This window comes from Protomyctophum bolini, assembly GCF_963924005.1.
Source record: "Protomyctophum bolini genome assembly, chromosome: 8".
Taxonomy (NCBI): domain Eukaryota; kingdom Metazoa; phylum Chordata; class Actinopteri; order Myctophiformes; family Myctophidae; genus Protomyctophum; species Protomyctophum bolini.
In genome coordinates, this window is record NC_137869.1 from 32025270 (window position 1) to 32046601 (window position 21332).

At 43.5% G+C, this 21332-nt stretch overlaps 1 protein-coding gene across 3 annotated transcripts in view; it reads left to right on the forward strand.

Annotated features, from left to right (window-relative positions):
- Positions 1 to 21332, forward strand: part of syde2 (synapse defective 1, Rho GTPase, homolog 2 (C. elegans)) — a 53822-nt gene that overhangs the window by 22742 nt on the left and 9748 nt on the right. For all 3 annotated transcript variants that reach the window (XM_080770698.1, XM_080770699.1, XM_080770700.1), the window contains 2 exons: positions 2867 to 4074; positions 10268 to 10394. In XM_080770698.1, coding sequence (XP_080626824.1) covers positions 2867 to 4074; positions 10268 to 10394 — 1335 coding nt within the window. The remainder of the gene's footprint in view (positions 1 to 2866; positions 4075 to 10267; positions 10395 to 21332) is intronic.

The following is a 21332-nucleotide window of genomic DNA, read 5'->3' on the forward strand; positions in this document are numbered from 1 at the left end:
TCTTTTTGTCTCAAAACAAGCTTGATTTGTGCCTCATTTCTCTAAACAATATGATCCCCTGCAGGTAAAAAAGTAGTTATGTTAACATAGCGATTACTTTAAAATGTATATAAATTTATTGACAAAGCACAGTTTTAATGCATGAATTGTTTTGCATAGACTCATTATACAATAACCAGTAAGACGCCCAAGTAAGACGCAACCCAAGGTCGCGTCTATATGGACATATAGGGCGAGATCTAAGGGTGGCAGCAGGGGGCAGTGTCTTGAGTGTACAGGGTTTGATGAGGGCCCAGGTAGGTAGAGATCTAAGGGTGGCAGCAGGGGGCAGTGTCTTGAGTGTACAGGGTTTGATGAGGGCCCAGGTAGGGCCGGGCCTAGTTTTCGCCGGCTGCCTGGCGCGGCTTCACAAATAATTTTGGGGCGGGCCCGTCTAGAGTTTGAATGGACAGGTATCAGTCAAAAGGGAGACATCGAAGAGGAAGGATGGATGGGGAAGGATCAACATATGGAATTTCAGAACAGGTTCTGACATATATCCATATACTAATATTGATGACATCAGGAATCTATATATACAGTATATATCACTTACCGGTATATACGTATATCAATAGCATTTGCAACATAACATGGTTTGTTGCTTGAAGTACACGGTGAAGACACAGAAAACGTGGTCTGACCCTCTGAGCCTCTCTGCCTACGTGGCCTCCGCCCAGATGTTGTTTGATGTTTTTACACCTTCAACCCACTCCACCCATTTTCACCTTCTCAGAGAGTCTCTGTGTGTCTATTATTGGCAGGAAGCAGTGAGAGGGAATTCTACTCAGCTAAAGGGAAATGAGGCTAAATATGGTTTGGCATGGAATGTCAGAGACCAGCCCAGTTTGGTCGTACACTGGCCAGCCAGACATCTGAGTCCCGGGACAAGGGGTGCCTTTGTCCCCCATCTCTCTGCTATTCCCTGCCCTGCTTCTGCCCCCCATCTTACCCCTTTTACTCTCCATCCTGTTGCGGCTCCTCTGCCTCCCTCTCTCTCTCTCCCTCAGCCCCTCACACTAGAATAGCACAGCAGGCCCCCTCTGAAAATAGAGCTGGTGATGTTGGCAGGTCAAGCACTCTCTTTCTCTGTCTCTCTGTGTGTGTGTGTCTCTCTCTCTCTCTCTCTCTCTCTCTCTCTCTCTCTCTCTCTCTCTCTCTCTCTCTCTCTGTTTCTCCGTTTCTCCCTCAATCTCTCCTTTGTTTCAGTGGTGAATTCATAAGAAACAGTTAGCCAATGTAAATGCTAAATGCAATTATATAATTACACATGAAGTTGGAAATGCAAAATGAACTTAAGTTCGTTTGTGTATTCTTTCTATGTCTAAATAGCCCATCCGTCTTAAACCAAGTCTCAAGAAAGCATTTAGTGTGATTTGCCTTAACACTAGGCGGTTTATGGCACCCAGGGCTTGGCCAAAGAATGGCGACAGCCAATTCCTCCCTGCCAAGTCACATGGTTCAGCCCCCATGCCCAACGAACCCACGCAGCGAGGAATTCCCTGTAATGTGTAAAAAAGGTAAAAAAGACAGGCGGAAATCTTATTAGCAGAGAGCTGGAGGAGCTAAAGTTCTGTATTTTTTCAGTTTGAAACAGGTTTAGAGTAGTATAGCAGGACGTCCATCATTTGACAAATTCCACTTAATCATCCGAACTGTGGCTGGCTTCTCTCTCTCTTTCTATCTCTCTCTCTCTCTCTCTCTCTCTCTCTCTCTCTCCCCCCCCCCTCCCTCCCCTTTTCTCTCTCTTGTATCTCTCTGGTGGACGGATGGATTAACTGAACTTGGCTAACTTCCGAAGCTAAAGTCCAGCCCACAGATATCTATACAGTGTAGTTTGGAGCCACAATTAACACACTGATAAACAATTACATTATGGGGGGAAAAAAGCTTCCAAATTCCAAAAAACTGTTCATAATATTAAGAAATGGGGGACATTTGTGATTTTGCTGTTGATAAACAGCAAATACTACTACTACTACTACTACTAATAATAATAATAGTCTTGTATCTACAGTATGCGTGCTGCTTGCTTGGAAAGTTGAAAGAAGCCTGTGAAACAGTCTGTTGTTTGGGGAAATTACCTGCAAAAATAACACAGATACAGTTTTCAAGAGTGGTATCCACAATTCAATCTTGTGTAGACTAAACAATGGCATGTCATTACACCATACAACTTTACACCCTCACATTTCACATTTCACAAGGTAGACCGCTAGTTAGAGCACAACTGCCTGCGAGGTCCACTCCAAATGGATATTTTTACAACACGAATAATGTCTACGAGTAATACTAGCTCCTAAAGCCTGAAGCCATGGTGTCCCACTCCATGCAGAGGTCTGCTTTCCCGGAGGCCCTCTTCTAACTTTGCTAATGACATTCCAGGTGATTTTAGCTGCTATTTAATTGAATGAAATGCTTTTTGAGACCAAGCAAAGTCTCTTTCATGGAGTCTGTTATAGAATTAGCAGTGTACAAAAACGAATTTCAGGCATTATCCACCATTTCAATGAAAAGCTAACATCATCAGTGAGACAGATCTACCTTCAGGTGCGGGTTGCAACTGAATTATCTGCTAAACCTGACGTCACCTCGTCAGACTCCTGTAATAGAATAACTGTCAAATAACAATGGCCATTAAACTTAAGTTAAAACACCCGCCTGGTTTCAATGATGTCATGCCCTTGGAGTGATGCAGTCTTACTAGTTACAACCACTAGGTTATGGACACATATAGCACATCATACTGTAGCTCATTCACTCCTGAAGCATAGAATCCAACATGTTTAATCCTAATTTTGTCTCTTCTTCCTTTTAAACCCTGCAGATGTTCCTGAGCTCCTGCCCTCTCTGTTGGGCTTCTCTCCTCCATCCAGTCCCAACCCTGTCAAGAAGAGCAGCTCTATCAACTGGTCCTCCTTCCCGGACAAGATCAAGTCCCCACGCACCGTCAGGAAACTCTCCATGAAGATGAAGAAGCTTCCAGAGCTTAGTCGAAAACTCAGTGTCAAGGGGATGCCGAGTAGCAATAACAGCAACAATGGCAACGGTAGCGGCCAGTCAGAGCCCAGGGCGCACTCTCCCAAAACCAATAACAACGCGGCAGAGGCCGTGCAGCAACACATAGGCCCTCGATTGCCAGCCTCTGGCAGTGGTCAGACGGCGGCGGCAAGCCGCAACGTGATCTCACGCTACCACCTGGACAGCAGCGTGTCCACTCAGCACAGCTACAGCAAGAAGAAGAGCAGCGGAGGCTCCAAGTCGGCCAGCAAAGGTGGCTACCTCAGCGATGGTGACTCCCCGGAATTGGTGGCCAAGTCCGGGAAGCACGGCTCCACGGAGGGCAAGGGAGGGAAAGGGAAGGAGATGGTTCCGGGTGGTGGAGGAGAGAGGACGGGAGGTGTTGGAGGAGGTGGAGGAGGAGGAGGCGGAGCAAGCCCCAAACTCCACGGTACAGAGCTGGACATTGACGCCTTCCGGCACTACAGCTTCACGGAGCAGCCCAAGTGTACCCAGTACATCTCTGGCCTGATGAGCCTGCACTTCTACGGCGCGGAGGACCTGAAACCGCCGCGCGTGGACTCGCGCGACGTCTATTGTGCCATCCAGGTGGACTCCGTGAACAAGGCGCGGACCGCGCTCCTCACGTGCCGGACCACCTTCCTGGACATGGACCACACCTTCAACATCGAGCTGGAGAACGCGCAGCACCTGAAGCTGGTGGTGTTCAGCTGGGAGCCAACGCCGAGACGCAACCGCGTCTGCTGTCATGGGACGGTGGTGCTGCCGGCTCTCTTCAGGGTGACACGCTCCCACCAGCTGGCGGTGAAGCTGGAGCCACGGGGGCTCATCTACGTCAAGCTGAACCTGATGGAGCATTGGCAGAACTCGCTGGACGGGGGCCCGGACGGAGACAGGGAGCCCCAAGTGTTCGGGGTGGAGGCCTGGAGGGTGGTGGAGCGGGAGACCACAGGACTCATGGTTCCGCTGCTCATAGAGAACTGCATCACGGAGATAGAAAAGAGAGGCTGCCAGGTGGGTACATCTGCCTGTTGTGGCTCATTGATTTCTTTCCCTTTGCGTGCTGAGTGTCTGCCCAGAGATGAAGTGATAGCAGGGTGTTTATTTATACACGTTTATGCTTTGTGGCTGTCTGACCAGATACAGTTCCCTATACTCCGTAGTACTCTGTCACTATCTCTTTCGCACACAAACACTTTAAAGGGATATTTCTTTCAGAAAAAGAAATTGGGTCATTTTATCGTCTACTCCACCCAGGCAGTTTTTAAGTTGCTTGATTCAGTATTTAGATATTTAATATTCATTTATTCCCTTCCTATACAAACCCAATTTGTAACGTCCATTTAACCATCATCATAGATACACCGGTAACACCCGTCCTTGTTTCTGGTGACTGATATTGTCCTTCTAATACATGAGGGCCGTATTTTTTTCATTCGTTTTTTAATTTAATTTATTTATTTATAAGAGAGGATTTTTTTTTTAAATAATGATGGTAAGATGGAATGGAGAGTGCACAGGGCTCCAGACTACACTGGTGTTTGAGTTAATGGCAGTAGCACATCATTTGTTTGCACAAATAATTTGCCACGACACACAACTGGGCGATTGTATCTCAGCTTTTGATATGAAAACAAAAGATGTACACGAAATGTTAGAACACTAATGAATTCCAAAGACTTCATTATTCATAAATATGTTTTGGACCGCCAATAATGACCTACAACCTGAAGGCTCTAGAATAATACTATGTGCAGGAGAAGGCCGTCACAGAATGCTATACCATGCGACAAAAAAATAAATGCCAACAGCGGGTCGAGGATAATACAAAATTGGCCAACTGTTGTTTACTAACAATATTATTATATATGTTATTATTATTATCATAATATAATCATCATCATAATTTCTCAATAAGCTTACCGTAAGATAAATGGTGCATGTAGAGGTCTCATACATAACAACACTAAACGCTAACACTAAAATATGTAATTCTGTGCCAATGCACACAACACGTGCTGAAGCACACAGTCCTTTGTTTGGGGGGAAGGCTGGCAGCCAACCCCCCCCCCCCCCCCCCCCATGTCTCCTCCAGACAATCTATCAGTGGAACTCAAGAGGGGCTGTCCACATCACCACATGGCCACACTCACTTGACTACTGTCTCCATGGTCCAGCTAGCACTCTGTTCACTAGTGGCTTTAACCACTTAAACCCTGTACTTGGTTGACCGGAGTCCCTATGGACTCCATCCTAGGGGAAATTAAATATCTTTGTCGATAATTGGCCTATCTACAAGCTCACAATGCCTTGCGTTGCATTTGTGAGCTTGTAGATCTGCTATTTTCTGTGAAGATTTTCCCCATAATGCCCAATGGGGTTTACTGTAAATGGTTAAAGAGACAATCTATCAGCTCAGCTCAGAGTCTGTGTGTAGCACTTGATCTGTGTCATATCTGAGATGATATCTCCTATCTGTTGTTTCTTTCTATAGCTTGATCTGTGTCATATCTGAGATGATATCTCCTATCTGTTGTTTCTTTTCTGTTTCATTTCCACCGCGTGTCTCTTTTTGGCAACCTCTCTCTTTCTCTAAATTGTATGTACAAGTTCTTTGTCATTCTCTCTCTCCCTTTCTCTCCAATCTCTCTCTCTCTCTCTCTCTCTCTCTTTCTCTCTCTCTCTGTCCTTTGCTGACTTTGGGCAGGCTGTCAGTGTAGTATCCTGCGTTGAGGCAGCTCCATGGTACAGAACAGTGGGTTCGACACTAGATCCCTGAGGAATTTGAAGGCTGTTACTGAGGCACGCATGGCCAGGCGTGTAGCAGTATGTCTTTACAAATGATTATATAGATCTTTAATGGAACAGACCCTTTTTGAGCCTCTCAGAATTTCATGTCCCGAGGGAGGGTTCCTCCAAGCTTTTAAGATGCTGGATGATTGTGGCTGTTTTGAAAAGACCACGGATAATGTTTGTGCCAGAAGAGATGGTGTTATGTGTGTGCGTGTGTGTGTGTGCTCTTTGTGCTTGTTAAAGAGACAGGAACACTCTAAAAAAGCAGCTGTAGTGATGAACAGCCAGCCACCACCCACAAGTTACACATCTGAAATTATTATTATTTTGCAGACCACTTGCCTTCCTGTTTGCTTTGTTTAAATTGAGGAGTCAAGTAGCCATTATTACTGTTGTTGCTTACCAAAGTGTAAGGAATTTAATATGTACACAACTACACATGTGTGCATTTGTGGCTACATGCATTTATGTGCTTGTTGAGTAGTGTGCATGCACTTGTTTGCGCTCCAACATGCATCACCTTTCTGTCATTAGAAATGACGTTGAGGACAGATCACCTGTTTACAGACTGGTGACTAGACAATCATGTTTACAAGACACATTTCAGTGGGCTGACTTGAGTCTTCAAAGAGAGTCTTCAATTAGATTCCCTGTTGGGGTACTTTGATTTTAATCAAAAATAACTTGGCTGATCCCAGCAGAAAGATATATGTGCTTTCCATACAGTCACTAAATGTCATTACTGTCTATCAAGGTCACTTTACTGTTTTGCTGCCCTTGTGCAAGGGCCCAATCAATATGGATTGTTTGCTGCAAAAAATACAATTATAGGGAGCTAAAAGTCACAACCAAAATATATATTTTGCCAAGATTTTCAGATTTGCTCCAAAATGCGACGGTCACAATTGTAGTAGTGAATCAACAGCACTAAGTAGTCTCTCAAAATGTATGAAGCAAGAATATAATCAATCTTCTAATAAATAACACTATAACAAACTTTGACATCCAGATCCAGTGAAATATCCCAAATCTAATCAAATAAACCTTTTAGAAGATAACCCCCTTAGGAATTGTTTAGGGATTAGGAAGAATAGAAATACCAGCAAATAAAACAATCCTCTTACCAATAACATTCTTCAAAATATATCACATGGGTTGGGGTTAGCAGCAGCTTTGAAATGAGAAAAGTAGCGCAATAATATATTATTCCAAAATTCTAATTATAAATAATATATTTTGGAAATCTAAATATGTAAAGTAAACAAACCTCTTTCAGATAACTTGCTCCATAACAAATAATAATAAAAAACGAACATCTACACTTGGACAAAATCTGTACTTTGTCGGTGGATTCCCGACTCTGGAAGCTAGAAATCAGCCTACTGAGTGATAATATGATCTGTCTGGGGCTCGGGCTCAGCATACAGGGCTCAGCTGGGGCTGTGTGCTGCCTGCCTGACAAGGGAAAGCCCACTTCTGGAACAGCTGTTCCCCGCCTGCGCCGGGCTCACCCCCAAAGAAAGGCTCTTTTTTTTTTTTCTGAATGGACTTGTTGTTCATTGTGCCCAGTGACTTCTGTTTACTCTCACACAAAGCCAAATCCCTCTAATCTGTCCTCCTCTCTGCCTCTCGTGTGAGGTTTGAAAACAGTACTCAACTACTACACAGAGAGATCTCACAAATAGTTTGGCCCATGGGACGGGTGGTCCTTATTGGTGGTGCTATGCTGGAGCCTGTGTGTGTGTGTGTGTGTGTGTGTGTGTGTGTGTGTGCGTGTGTGTGTGTGTGTGTGTGTGTGTGTGTGTGTGTGTGTGTGTGTGTGTGTGTGTGTGTGTGTGTGTGTGTGTGTGTGTGTGTGTGTGTGTGTGTGTGTGTGTGTGTGTGTGTGTGTGCGCGCGCGCCCACGTGCGTGCGTGCGTGCGTGCGTGCGTGTGGTCTGTCTGTCTGTCTGTCTGTCTGTCTGTCTGTCTGTCTGTCTGTGTGATGTAACTTGTGGGCATGCACATACATGTGTGTACGTGTGCATGTGTGTGTGCAAACGGCTCACCATTTACAGCCCACTGACTTAATGTGTTGCCAGGGTAACCACAACAGTTGGCCCGGTATGCCACATACCAGACAGACACATGTAGGAGAAATTATGGGATGTCTTTAGCTGAGCCTAATCCCAACATAACAAGGAGACCATTAAGGCTAATTTATACTTTGTTGCATGAGGCCAACAACGCAATCAATTGCGTCGTGTTGTTAGCCTGTCATTTCCAGCAAGTGACACCATCACACAAGACTGTGTTCCTCAAACCTTATCATGTCAAGGAGGAACCCCAAACTGATGTGCATGTGGCCCCGGACCCCCATCTGAAAATGTTTTGTGCCAGGGAAGAGAGAATAATATTCTCTCTACACAAAGTGACCCGCAGTGAGCTTCTATATCTGCTATTTTTTTAATCCAATCATGGATAAAGTGATTAAAATGTGATGCTACTGTATATACATTACATGTATATTGTATAATGTATTCCTTTTCTAGGGACGTCCTAGAGCCCACTTTGAGAACCACTGCTCTATCCTCTCTTCCAGTATCAGATACCATCATACCAACGTGTAAAACCTATTTCTGGAGTTTCTTTAGGTCAACCTGCAGTCTTGTGCGGAGGGACTATAAATGGTTAACTGCTTGTTAGCCCCACTCTGTCCGTTTTAAGTGAGAACATTATGGACATGTGCCCTGTCGTCACTCCTGAACAGGATGTGTCATTTTCCACACGTCTGTTATTATTTGTGACAACAACACAGACCCTGAGCGTCTTTTCCGTATGCATTTAAGATGTGTTAAAACAATACATTATCAGCAGGGCAAACAACTCATTATGGATATATTTTAGCCACTTAAAATCCCAGTATGCATATTCTATTCTCTCACAGAAAGTAGCGCATTCGGCTATTTTCCACGAAGACATTTCATGTAGAGCATACAACAGAAACGTGAGGGTCTCCGGTCCAGTCAACCAAGTAAAGGGTTTAAGTGGCTTTAAGTGCTTAAAGCTACAAAGTACAAACCCCAAAGTTTATGTCTGTCGTCTCCCTCTGCCAATGGACAGAGGTAATAAAGATGGTGGCGCGTCCATCCAGTGTCCAATCCGCTGTGCAGTCTGCTTCAAATAACTTTATTGACGTTGTCGACAAAGGAGGTGTCAAGTAGGTGTCCTACCCGACGCCAGGGTCAAACTTTCTCAATGTAAGCGACTAAGCGTATAGTCAGAGTCCTGGCTTGTAGCATTATAAAGCGTATAGTGAGAGTCCTGGCTTGTAGCATTACAAAGTATGTTTTTGTTATTTTTTTCCCCTCCTTGTTTGTACGTGTTTAAAATAAATGTGTTTTAGCACGTTGCCTGTTGAAAAGGGTTATTGGTCTCCGGCTGTGTCAGCACATTGTACGTTTCTAATAGATATGACAGTGGTTCTCAAAGTGGAGTCCGGGGACCCCCAGGGCAGGGGGGTGTTCCAGGCAGTCCACAGGAAAAGTAATTATGATAATATAGCATCACAAACATTTTATCCGTTAACATTTTGGCTATTAAAAAATAGCAGATCTACAACTTCTCACAGTAGTTTCCAGCTGTTGCAAAAGCAGCGACAAAAGCGGATCCATGTGATCACGAAGTATTGCAAATAGAGCAAGCAAATGCCAAAATAGGGACGGCAAGTTAAAAATGATTAAATCTGTCAGAATTTAGGTCAAAAGATTTAACCAATGAAAAGTGTTAATAAAAGCATGTGACTAAATTATGTGGATCCAGACCCTGGGCTCCATCTTGCGCCACCCTTATCCCTAAACCTATTAAAATAGTTCAACTAGCCGATCTACATCTACATGTTGTGAGCTTGTAGATCAGCTATTTGAACTATTTTAAAAGGTTTTTTTAAATAGTAAAAAATGGCAAATAAGTGTAGGGATAAGGGTTAAGGGGTGGCGCAAGATATAGCCCCCTGTGTTTATTTCCATTTCCTGAAAAGTAACAGCTTAGAACATGCAAGGTTTCCGTCCAAACTGAGTTTAAGATTTAGATTTAGATTTCTGCAGCTTTTCTGCTGATAATATTGCCACATTTTGCATGTTTATTGATTAAAACAGCATTGACCTAGTAAACCTACTGTACCATATTGCCTAGGATTGTCATATCATAGAGTTGGGAGACCTGCACGTGGACTCTGCAGTAGTTTTGGCTTCCCTCCAGCTACACATTGTTTGGATAGAAGTTGAATTTGATCGATAGGGTTGTAAAAATGCCTGCCTCTGCAGTTGACTGCTAGACTCTTTGGCCGCGAGTATTATTTGACCTACTTGTGTTGTGCGTGTGCGTGTGTGTGCGTGCATGTGTGTGTGTGTGTGTGTGTGTGTGTGTGTTTCCAGGTGGTGGGTCTATACCGCCTGTGTGGCTCTGCGGCCGTAAAGAAGGAGCTCCGCGAGGCCTTTGAGAGAGACAGCTACACTGTGGAGCTGTCTGAGAACACCTATCCGGACATCAATGTCATCACAGGTAAACCCATAACCACCACATTCTGAACCAGGAGATCTGAATCACGCATGCACGCACGCACGCACACACGCACACACACATACACACACACACACACACACACACACACACACACACACACACACACACACACACACACACACACACACACACACACACACACACACACACACACACACACACCTGAACTGAACGACTTAACGCCTGATTTATACTTAGTTGCATGCCGGAGTCACGCTCAGTAAATTGCAGATCTACAAGCTCACAACGCGTGACGCATTGTGAGGGTGGGGGGCTGATTGGGAAGCCCCCTCATGGTCAATAATTGTCCATTTCACCCAGTGACATGCACACGTGTAACTTTCACATCTTTATGTACAGTATGTCATCCAGCAGGTCAGGGTTCATGGTGGGCTCAGGCACAGATAGGGGCTTCGGTATTATGCTAACCGGCTGCTTCCCGAACACGGTGTCGAGACCCATTTATGGGTCGCAAACACATTTTTATGGGTTCCTTTATGTATTTTATTTCCTACATTTTAGTTTTTAATTATTATGATATGAACGATATGCAGTATGTGCAGTCTCAGAGTAAATGCTACTCTTTCTCCTCCACTATTTCATACAGTGATGAACTAGACTAGACTCTAGTCTAGTCCATACCTTACCACAAAAGGTACAGGTAAAGGGTTTTCTTCTGTGTGGGTTTTAAATATATATTATATATATTTATAATATATAATTTAACTCTTAGAATGTAACCAACATTTGTACAGTCTAAGGGCTGTATTTTGCGTGTCTTAAGTACCAGGTCTTATTACTTAACTTAAGACCTGGAGGCGTGCGTGGTCAATGCTCTTTGGCCACAAATGGCATTGATCACGCCTCCAGCTCTTTAGTTTACTCAAGTTAGGTAATAAGACCTGGTACTTAAGACATGAGTCTAAGAGTAACAAATTATATACTGTATCCAAAATATTAGGAACAATTGGTTTTTCGTTGAGACAGAATGATGGGGGTGAGATGAGCTGGAAGGGATGTAGATGGTAGAGAGAAGAGCTGAGAAAACTCAACGCGCAAGATGTTGTCAAATATACGAATAATCCTCACACGACACAAATAAACAATCCTGAATGCAGGCACCCGCATTATCCTCTCTGTAATGTTCTTTATCTGGAGATAGGAGATCTGTGTGTGTGTGTGTGTGTGTGTGTGTATGTGTGTGTGTGTGTGTGTGTGTGTGTGTGTGTGTGTGTGTGTGTGTGTGTGTGTGTGTGTGTGTGTGTGTGTGTGTGTGTGTGTGTGTGTGTGTGTGTGTGTGTGTGTGTGTGTGTGTGCGTGCGTGCGTGCGTGCGTGTTGTTTGTGGTAAAAGCATTCCAGTAGTCAACATACCAGTATAGGCCATTGCCTGAGGGAAACATGCACGCGCGTGTACACACACACACACACACACACACACACACACACACACACACACACACACACACACACACACACACGCGCGCACGTGCAAACCAGGCCATGTAGTACATTCAGGTCATTCTTTTTGTCCAGGTCCCTGGTTGAGACATGCTCTATACTGTTCCTAGAATGAGGACCACAGGCTTAGTTGAGACAGAAAGGCAAATGTAAACAATGTTGTTTAAGCCTCACAGCAGCCTGGCCTTGATTTATGAAAATGTTCTCTCCCAAAAGCACTGTCCCCGCCGCTTCTATCCGGGTAATGTTTTATTTAAACATAATTGTTGAATTACTATTTAAATACACATGCATTGCACCTTTGACATTGAAATGGGAAATGGGCCTTGCCTTTGAGTTGTATCCAGGCGGGTCACCACCATTCACTGTGAGTACATCGCGACACCCCCACTCTCACAGATAGGTGATTTCATCCCCCCCACTTTTGACCACCCTGACAGTTTCCCCTATATGAAAGCATATTGGCCCATTTAAGATTGATTGAACGACGACTGTGCCATTTTTGCCAAGCATGCCTACCTGGGAATTTTGGCCGGGAATAGGCTAAAAATAGAACAAAAAACCCTGTGACACCCCTGGTTGTATCACTAGCTGACCGGTTTACACATGACCACAACATCCATGGTTTGATTCTGAAAAACAAAACAAAACAAACACATGATTAGGGCATGATGTTTTGCCCAATTTCTGTTTCTGCAACTTTAAATGATCTACAACTGATAGCTACTCGTTAGCCTGCAACAACAACTGTGTCATGGATTGAAACTTATTTCGATGCTGTGACACATGTGGGAAGGGGTGGGGGGGTTACTTGGTCAAAAATTACTTCGTCATGATTTTTTTTTCTCCCACAAAAAGAGGAAGACCATGGAAGCCCCTGGGCATTGTGGGAGCTGCTGTTGGTTTTGGGAAGAGGCCCCATATAGGCATCCTCCTATCATGCCTGCTTTGATCCGCATGCATTTGCATTGCAGGGCAAAGAACACAGTTAACAGTTGAGCGGGTTAGGAAAAAAGGGCCAGCACCAGCGTGGCTTGTTGGTTTTTGCTTGCTGTCTAAATTTGCTCTGCCAAGCGAGTGGGTGTTGCAGATGGAACCAAGTGAGTGAGTGAGTGAGTGAGTGAGTGAGTGAGTGAGTGAGTGAGTGAGTGAAAAAAAAGTAATATGATTAAAGATTTAGTACACAATACTTCCTTTGGGCTACCTGTTTATGCTTAGATGTACATAATGTATCTTTTTACACTAGCTGTATCTGTCCTGTATTTCATACTGCAGTGCTGCTGTGACAACTGCATTTCCCTCACATGATTAATAATTGTCTATCTACCAAGATGTTTAACAATATTAATAAACAGCTGAGCGCGGCATGTCGCGTACTTAGCTTGCAAATTAGTTATTTTGGGAAAGTAGCACCATTGTGCGACGGATATAAATTAGGCTTAAAAAGCGGGCCAAACAGATGAGTTAAGAGGGCTGGCATGTCACACGGCTAATTTTAAAAGCAGAGGTAGTGAAAGGGATTATCCAGGGGTCAAAGTTCAATCCAAAGCTTGCAAAACATGCTCAGTGCGTGGCCTTCCATTATGAAAGATCACAAGCCTTTGTTTCAAATCACAATCCACTCAAATGAACCGCAAAAAGTCTTCCAAACTTGACTGCTGTGCTCTGAATGATAAAGACGAGCAACACAATCTTCACTCTGCAGTCACTTCTGTGTTCTTTGACTACTTCAAACATGCCAGCTTATTTATACTTAACAGATTTTCAATCTGTTATTTCAGGCCAGTCGTATGACAAAGTATAAATTAGGTTTCAGTGGCACAACATCAAATTGGTCACAGAGTGACTATGCAGCTTGCGCTGCATGCAACTGCAGCTGGGATGAAATGTTTTGCCTTTAATCAGAGGAACATCATTTTCACAAATATTCCTCGTTCTGGATTGGTTTATCTGTAACGTAATTGACTGCAGATTGTGCTGCAGAATCTAACCTTGGTAGCAGGCAGTGAGAACTTTGAGATGAATACAGTTTGGTACAATATAAATTTATATTGTTGTGCTAAGCATAGTAGTAACAATTTGTATATTTAGGGCTTGTTTTTAATGAGCCAACATTATAGTGTTTCCTCTGTCTCAGTCAGCAGTGCCGGGTGACACTGTGTTATAGCGTTTACTATTCTCATAACATGAGAGTGTGTCCTCTGTATAGCTCTAGAGAGGAATACGTTTATATTCCAGTTTAAACAGCCTCTGTAGGTTTGTGTTTTAGAGAGTCTACACTGAGTCTACACAGTAAGATCCTCAGAATTAATACTGAATTAATAATACTGAGGATTTCACTGTGTAGTAGAGCTGTTTGGCATGGGATCAGATCAGCAGCACCACAACAAGTAAAGTTACAGACTCTTGAAACCCCCACCACCCCTCAGAAGGCCTAAGTGGGCCTACGCCAGGGGCCATCTCAACAGCGTTTACGTTGGGTTCAGAGACATATATTATCATTTCATATTTCATTACCCCTACTTACTGTATAGGATCCTACTAGATCCTACTATGGCTCCCAGGTTTATTTGCGGTCAAACTGATTGACATTAAAGTATGATCAAGTCTTGGCTAATTTACCATTTGGCCTTGGTGTGGAAACACGACACTGGATGACTTTCAGATGAAACAGAGCAGCGCTTGACGGGGAATCAGTTCAGACGCGTGTCCTCTGCAGGATGAAAGGAGTCGTGTGTGTCTTGAGACCACTAAAAAGCTTGTGGAAGTTTCCAGCGGCGTAAAGTAACTAAGTACATGTAGCCTACTCAAGTACCGCATGTGTTTAAATACCATGTTGAGTTGTTTTTACTTTAGTGGAGTAGTACTTCCAATTTGCACTACTTTTACTTCGACTCCACTACGTCTCGGATCCAAATACTGTACTTTTACGCCACTACAGTTAATTGAAAACTTTAGTTACTAACTAAACATACCGGTACATTAACCACGTCAGCACGTTTGAGCTTTTGATCTGCTATTTTCTAAAGATTTCAGATTTTCTGTACATTTTGAAAACTTGTGAAATGGGACATAGCAAGTACTTTGACTTTTGGTAGTTTTAAGTATAACTTTATTCCAATAGGCTACATTTGTATTATTATTATTAGTAATTTTACATTGAGATATTGATACATTTACTTAAGTAAATAATGTGAGTACCACCACTGGAAGTTCCAGGCTGTTTCAGCACAGTTATTGATCCTAACTTTGCGGTCTGTAACTTTGCTGACATGTCTTTTCCGTGGCTTGCCCCGCCCCCTACTCCCCCCAGCCCCCCACCCCGGCTGTGCGTTACAGCCTTGCCCCAGTGAAGACATGGAAAGTCATTAACAAGTGCCCCCTTTGTTGCCGAACAAACACAGATGGTATTTGGCTCACGCATGGGGGATTAGCTGAACTTTGGGCCAGCTAGTGAAGCAGGCAGGCTTCACCACACACACAAAAAAGCTTCAGGCCCATGTGTGTATCTGAGCAGCACTTCATTCTTTTGTTTTTATGATTATTCCCGTGGTCATTTCGTCTCTACCATTGACTGGACAGCGTAGAAAGAGAGACGGGACAGCAAAGGGGTTTAGAGAAGGAGGTGGTGACGCGCAATATGATTCTCAGACCTGGAATCGAACCAAAAAAAGAGTGCAACCGCATGGTTATACCGTTCCAACTTCCAACCGTGAGCAGCACTTCCTCAAATATGGGTCGGGAGTCGAGTACCTGGATGACTGCTGCTTACATTATATTTTACAATTACAATTTAGGCGTTTAGCAGACACTCTTACTTAGCCAGAGCGACTGACAAGGGCAGGATCAGAGTGAGCAAAGTCTCACTCAAAGCCTAGTCAACAAACAACAGGGTAAATAGTCACACTATAGAGTTTGAGTGCAGAGGGAACAATGTAGTGCCTCAAGGAAACTAGGATACCAGGTCAACAATGAACCTAGTATCTGTTCAACAGCAACAACATGCTGTCTAAATAACATTCTTGAAATGTTTTGATCAAGGACAAACAAATCTAAATGAACAAACAAAAAACATCGAAACAATTAACCAACACATATCTGCATAGCATAGTAAACTACAGCATCTATTTGAGAACACTATGGAAAGAATACATTATTAAGTGTACAGTAAGACCTCCAGATCCAGGCTGAATTTACCCATCGGGTTTGGGTGCTAAAACGTGGTTTTTACACCACGTCACAGTGCACAATAGATACCCTGCTTTACCCACTCACATGGGGGAGCACGCTTTAGTCCAATGCATGTCGCGTTAGTCCGACATACTGTAGGGTTTGGGCCAGAGTTAGTAATGTCGGATTATTGGAACGTTGGACTAACGATCCCCTCCCCTCACATGGGTCCTCTGGTCCAGTGGTTCTCAAAGTAGGTGCCGTGACACATGTCCAGGTGTGCCACAGAATACTAATATTGGAATTAATCAATATCACTTCACGTGAATTGATGAAGTCTACACTAGGTAATGGCTCCATCTTGCGCCACCCTTATCCCTAACCGTATTTGCAATTTTCTAATATTTTGATTTTTTTTAAATAGTTCAACTAGCCGATCTACATCGAGACATTGTGAGCTTGTAGATCGGCTATTTTAACTATTTTAAAAGGTTATATAAAATAGTAAAAATTAGGGTTAAGAGGTGGCGCAAGATATAGCCCCAAATCTCTTTGCCAAAAACGCACCACAACGATAACGTGATGTTTAGTGAGCTTGTAGATCGTCTGTTTTTGGTGAACGTCAGATTAACATATTCACGTACTGTCCCCAATATGACATAAGGTTCTAAGAATTAACAGTGTAGTTCAGTTATAAAAAGTTATTTACAGGGTGGTGCCCTGAGCCATAGAGTTTAGAGGAGCACTGCCCTAGTCTGGCGCTGTGAGGGTGTGCAGAGCGGATGGCATGGAGGGAGGAGGGGTTGGGTGGTCCTGCTGGAAGAGATGAAAGAACAAGTCCCCATTTGTTCTGTGGGTGAGGCACTGGCTGCAGCACTGACAAGCGAACTGACCTGCAGCTTTGTTTGAACAAGAGGTCAAAGGTAGAGAGCCGTGCCCCATTGCATTGTGTGCCTTGTAGTGTTTGGTGGCACATTTTGGAACGTAGAAGAAAGTGTGCGTCGTGTGGAAAAAAAATAGAGATTTATAGTGGATGTGTAGTAAAAATGTCGACACATTGCTGTAGTGGATTATGGGTGAATCTTTTGACGTTCTGCATGTTTGTACTGTCATCGTTTTTTTTCACTGGTGTTAACTGGTTGTAGAATCAGAATCAGCTTTATTGTCACATCACAGTTTTACAGATAAGAAAGTGTGTGAAATTCATTTTTGTGCATAGTTCCCATCACGTCTTTTTTCCAAGAGAAAGTGTGTGTGTGTGTGTGGGGGGGGGGGGGGGGGGTAAGGAGAGAAAGCCAAAGGTACAGGTAAAGGGTTTTCTTCTGTGTGGTTCTTAAATATTTAGAAGCTTTTGCCACAAACAAAAACCCAAAAGTTCTCTTAGGTTATTTACAAGCTTTACTACAAACTGTACGACCAAAGGGTCTCAAAAATATATTTACACATAGTACCTGAGATAATGTATATATTAGGTGCGTGAGCATAGCAGCCTCTGTGTACTGTGCAATGCATTATAAGGACTTATTCAAGGTACTGCTAGGACATGGATTAAGGTGCAAGGAGTCAGTGGGTGTCAGCCGCATAGAGGGCTGACATTGGAATTTTACTTTGTCTTGATTATCAACGTTATTAACAAGAACCCCCTGTTTGATATGCAGCAGGCCATGGACACTCATTTGATATGTTTTATCTGTATGACCATGGCCCCCAGTGGTCTGAATGCAGATGGTATAATGGATGGTGAAGGACCAGTTACTGACTGTTTGCGTGCGACACACAGCAGACACTCACAGTGTGTATATTGTTGTCAGCTCGGCTGTGAAAATAAGTGCACAAGTAAAATTCTGAGTGCTAAATGAACTGACGTGTGCAAATCGTCTTTTTTGGGTCCATTTGCACACCTTTCAGAATTGTTACAGCGTGGAACACCTGCAGAACACAACTTCCTATTCACTCCTCATTAGTCCATGACTGTGCATGCATGCGTGTGCTCTTGCACATGGGTGTGTATTTGTTGCATGTGCGCAATGCTGGATGTCTGAGAGACAGCCGGTTGAAAGTGGTTTAAAATCGAATTATTTAGGGTATATACTATATAACATTTGCTCTATTGGGAAACCAGTGCTGATATATTGAATTAAAGCAATAGGCCACATGAGGCTGCAGTTTAAAGTAGAACCTGCAACTGCCTCCACAAACAAGGAAGTCGCTCTTAAGCGCTCCTCTTACCGTTCCGTGGTGAGAAAACTAAATTGCGTGACTAGCCGTTAGTATTGTAAACAAGAAGTTGGTGGAGCGAAGCTGATCCATGCGGTTCTAGGTGTGTGTTTATTGAATATTTGAAAACAGGACTCAAAGTCAAAGCCAACCAATGGAACGATCCGTTTTAGAATAAACACAACTCGTAACTTTGTGTATAGCTGTATACAGTTACAGTGCATTGCCATAATAATAATGTGTGGTTGTCACAGAATCCTAAGGCACACCTGGACTTGTCTCACGGAACACCAGTGTGCATTGGCACGCCGTTTGGGAACCGCTGTGTTAATTTACTAAAGTCAACACAGGCACTGACTCATAACAGGCTAATGATTTACCTCAATGGCTGTATTCTCCTCACCTTAGAGCACTACACACACACACACACACACACACACACACACACACACACACACACACACACACACAGTTGGACCATTGGACTGCTGTGTTTATAAAAACATGGAAATAGAAAGAGCCTACTATACATGCATGTTGTTTCAGTCTATTGAGAATGAGGTCGTATGTGTACGCATAATTAGGACGTGTCGTTTCATGAAACTATTTAAAACAAGTGTGCATTCTTTGATTTGGGCTGGCCTGGCTCTCACGATGTGTAAACTCACAGTCACAGCACTCAACCACCACACAAAATGAATGTGAATAATACAAAATAAAAAAACTTTTAAAATGAAAGCTCACAATTCGTCACAATGTGATGCGTTGGGAGTTTGTAGATGTATTTTCGCTATTCAGCGTACAATGACACGTATTTAGGGGTTATTATGTGAGGGTCACTGAGGTCCACCAATGCTTGACTTTCCATTTGTAGAAAACTAGAGGTTTGCGCTCACATCTAATGCCACACGTCCAAAAACAATAACGTTACATTGCTGTTACACTAAAACGCTGCTTCCCATCATGCAACTGTAACCCAACATGCATTGCACTGTATCGACGCACGTGTCACGTGATCGACCGTAGCCAATGGGAAGAAAGAAATTGTGGGATTTCACCATTGGAAGAACGCTCTACTTCTCTATTTGACCACCAAAAGTGCAAACGAGCATTCAATGTTAAATCCCGGTTTCCTGGTCATAAATGCACGGGTCCGCCTGCAGTCCCAGCTTTCACCACTACGTCTCACAGCTTCAACGCTGGCCAGCCTTACTGGGGGCTTGGATTTCACCGCCGGCCACTTCCTGTTTCGGTGCCGTTTTAAAAGCCTTTTTTGTCAGATTCTATAGGCTGCATCCAGTGATTGAACAGAACGCGGATGTCCTGGGCTCATTTCTTGGCATTTTATAATATTCATACACACCATTTGTACACTGACAGGTAAATTAGCACTCATGTATTTACATTGCACTACCACGGGCCAAGATAACCCCAAACAAGATAAGATAAAAAGCATGTGACATAGTACAGTATTTTGCTTCCATGCAGGTAATTTAGCTTTCAGCAACGAAATGACCTGATTACAGTTATCTCAACAGGGTCACAATAGATTGATAACGGGACGCCGAGTGATTGTCATAAAGCATTTTTGTCTTATCTTGTTGTGGAAATCAGAACGTCCTCAGAGGCATTGAGAGGAGTCTTCTGTAAAGACGTTATCTCGTCACATCACATTCTGAGCATACCAAACTGTCCTTAAGGGTAATAATAATATGTTAGCCTGTGTATTCAAGAATAAAAAAGGTAATGCAACTTTTTTGGTGTCTCTCCCCCCCCCCCAAACTAAATAAACATCTGTGTTTAGTATCAGTGGTGTTCATCGGGTACACGGTGAACCCATAGAGCCGTCATTGTGAATTCAGCTGACACAGAGAGGGCTTGCTCAGTGCCTGCCCTGATTGCTTGACACAACACAACAGACAGACGTAGTTGTTTGGCTTTCCTTTTATTTTTTGCCACCACCAGTACGTACGTACGTAGCCTTAGGAATGCATCTCTCTCTCTCTCTCTCTCTCTCTCTCTCTCTCTCTCTCTCTCTCTCTCTCTCTCTCTCTCTTTCTTTCTCTCTCTCTCTGTGTCTCTGCGCCTCGCTATCTCTTTCCCTCTGTCTGTCTGCTGTGCATTGCTTTGTTGAAACGTGTTGAGTCTTGAGAAGGGGGGGGGGGGGTTTCATAGTGCTGAGCAGAAAAACAGAGCTGCTGTTAGCCTTGTTTAAGTGGAGATTGTCACGGACGCAGGCTTTTATGACACTGTATATACTGTAGGTCAGAAGGAAGAAGGAGGAGGAGTTATTAGAAAACACCTTTGACACAGAAATAAGCCATATAACCATATTTCATGAAATTGAAATTGTTGAACGATTCTACCTGTTGTTGTTATATTGTTCAATACTTTTACGGCATTGATTTAGATGAGGCTTTAGTGATTACTGGTTCAGTCATGTTGTAGGCTACTGAGTTGAATGTCAAATGTAAAAAGGATAATTCCACTGAACTGAACTAAAACTAACCTGAGACTTGGAACATTGTAACAATGAACTGAATTTAGATCCCCCTTTCGACACACCATCCAATCCCATGTGCAGTGGCTTCACATGCCAACCTACTTGTTTAGAAGAGAGGAATTGTGGGTATTTTGCCACCCAGAAGCGCCATAATCTCAGGCTAATTTTCAAGTCTTCGCTTTGTCTCGTTTTTCTGCCAAGATTAATGGGCAAGGGGTTCACATTCACAATGCCAGATAGAAATAGACTAGAAAGCGTTACACCTCAGACTCCCTTAGGAGAGGAGAGTGGGGGATTAAGGGGATTAAAAAGTGAGCGTGTTAAGTTTTGCCCTCAGCTCTCCTTACCAGACGTAAAGGGATGTCAACAGGCATAGAGTGAGTCATATACTGTAGCGTGCTGTAAATAGCAAGCATGGGATGAACTTGTAAAACGCCTGGGAATTGTTCAGGGCTCAGTGATTGTGCAAGTCATTATGAAGGAGCTCCCATTTTCCTCTTAAATCATACAGGGGGCGGACATTATTAAGCGTAATAATGGTCTGCTCTGTAAACGTGGGGCATCTTCA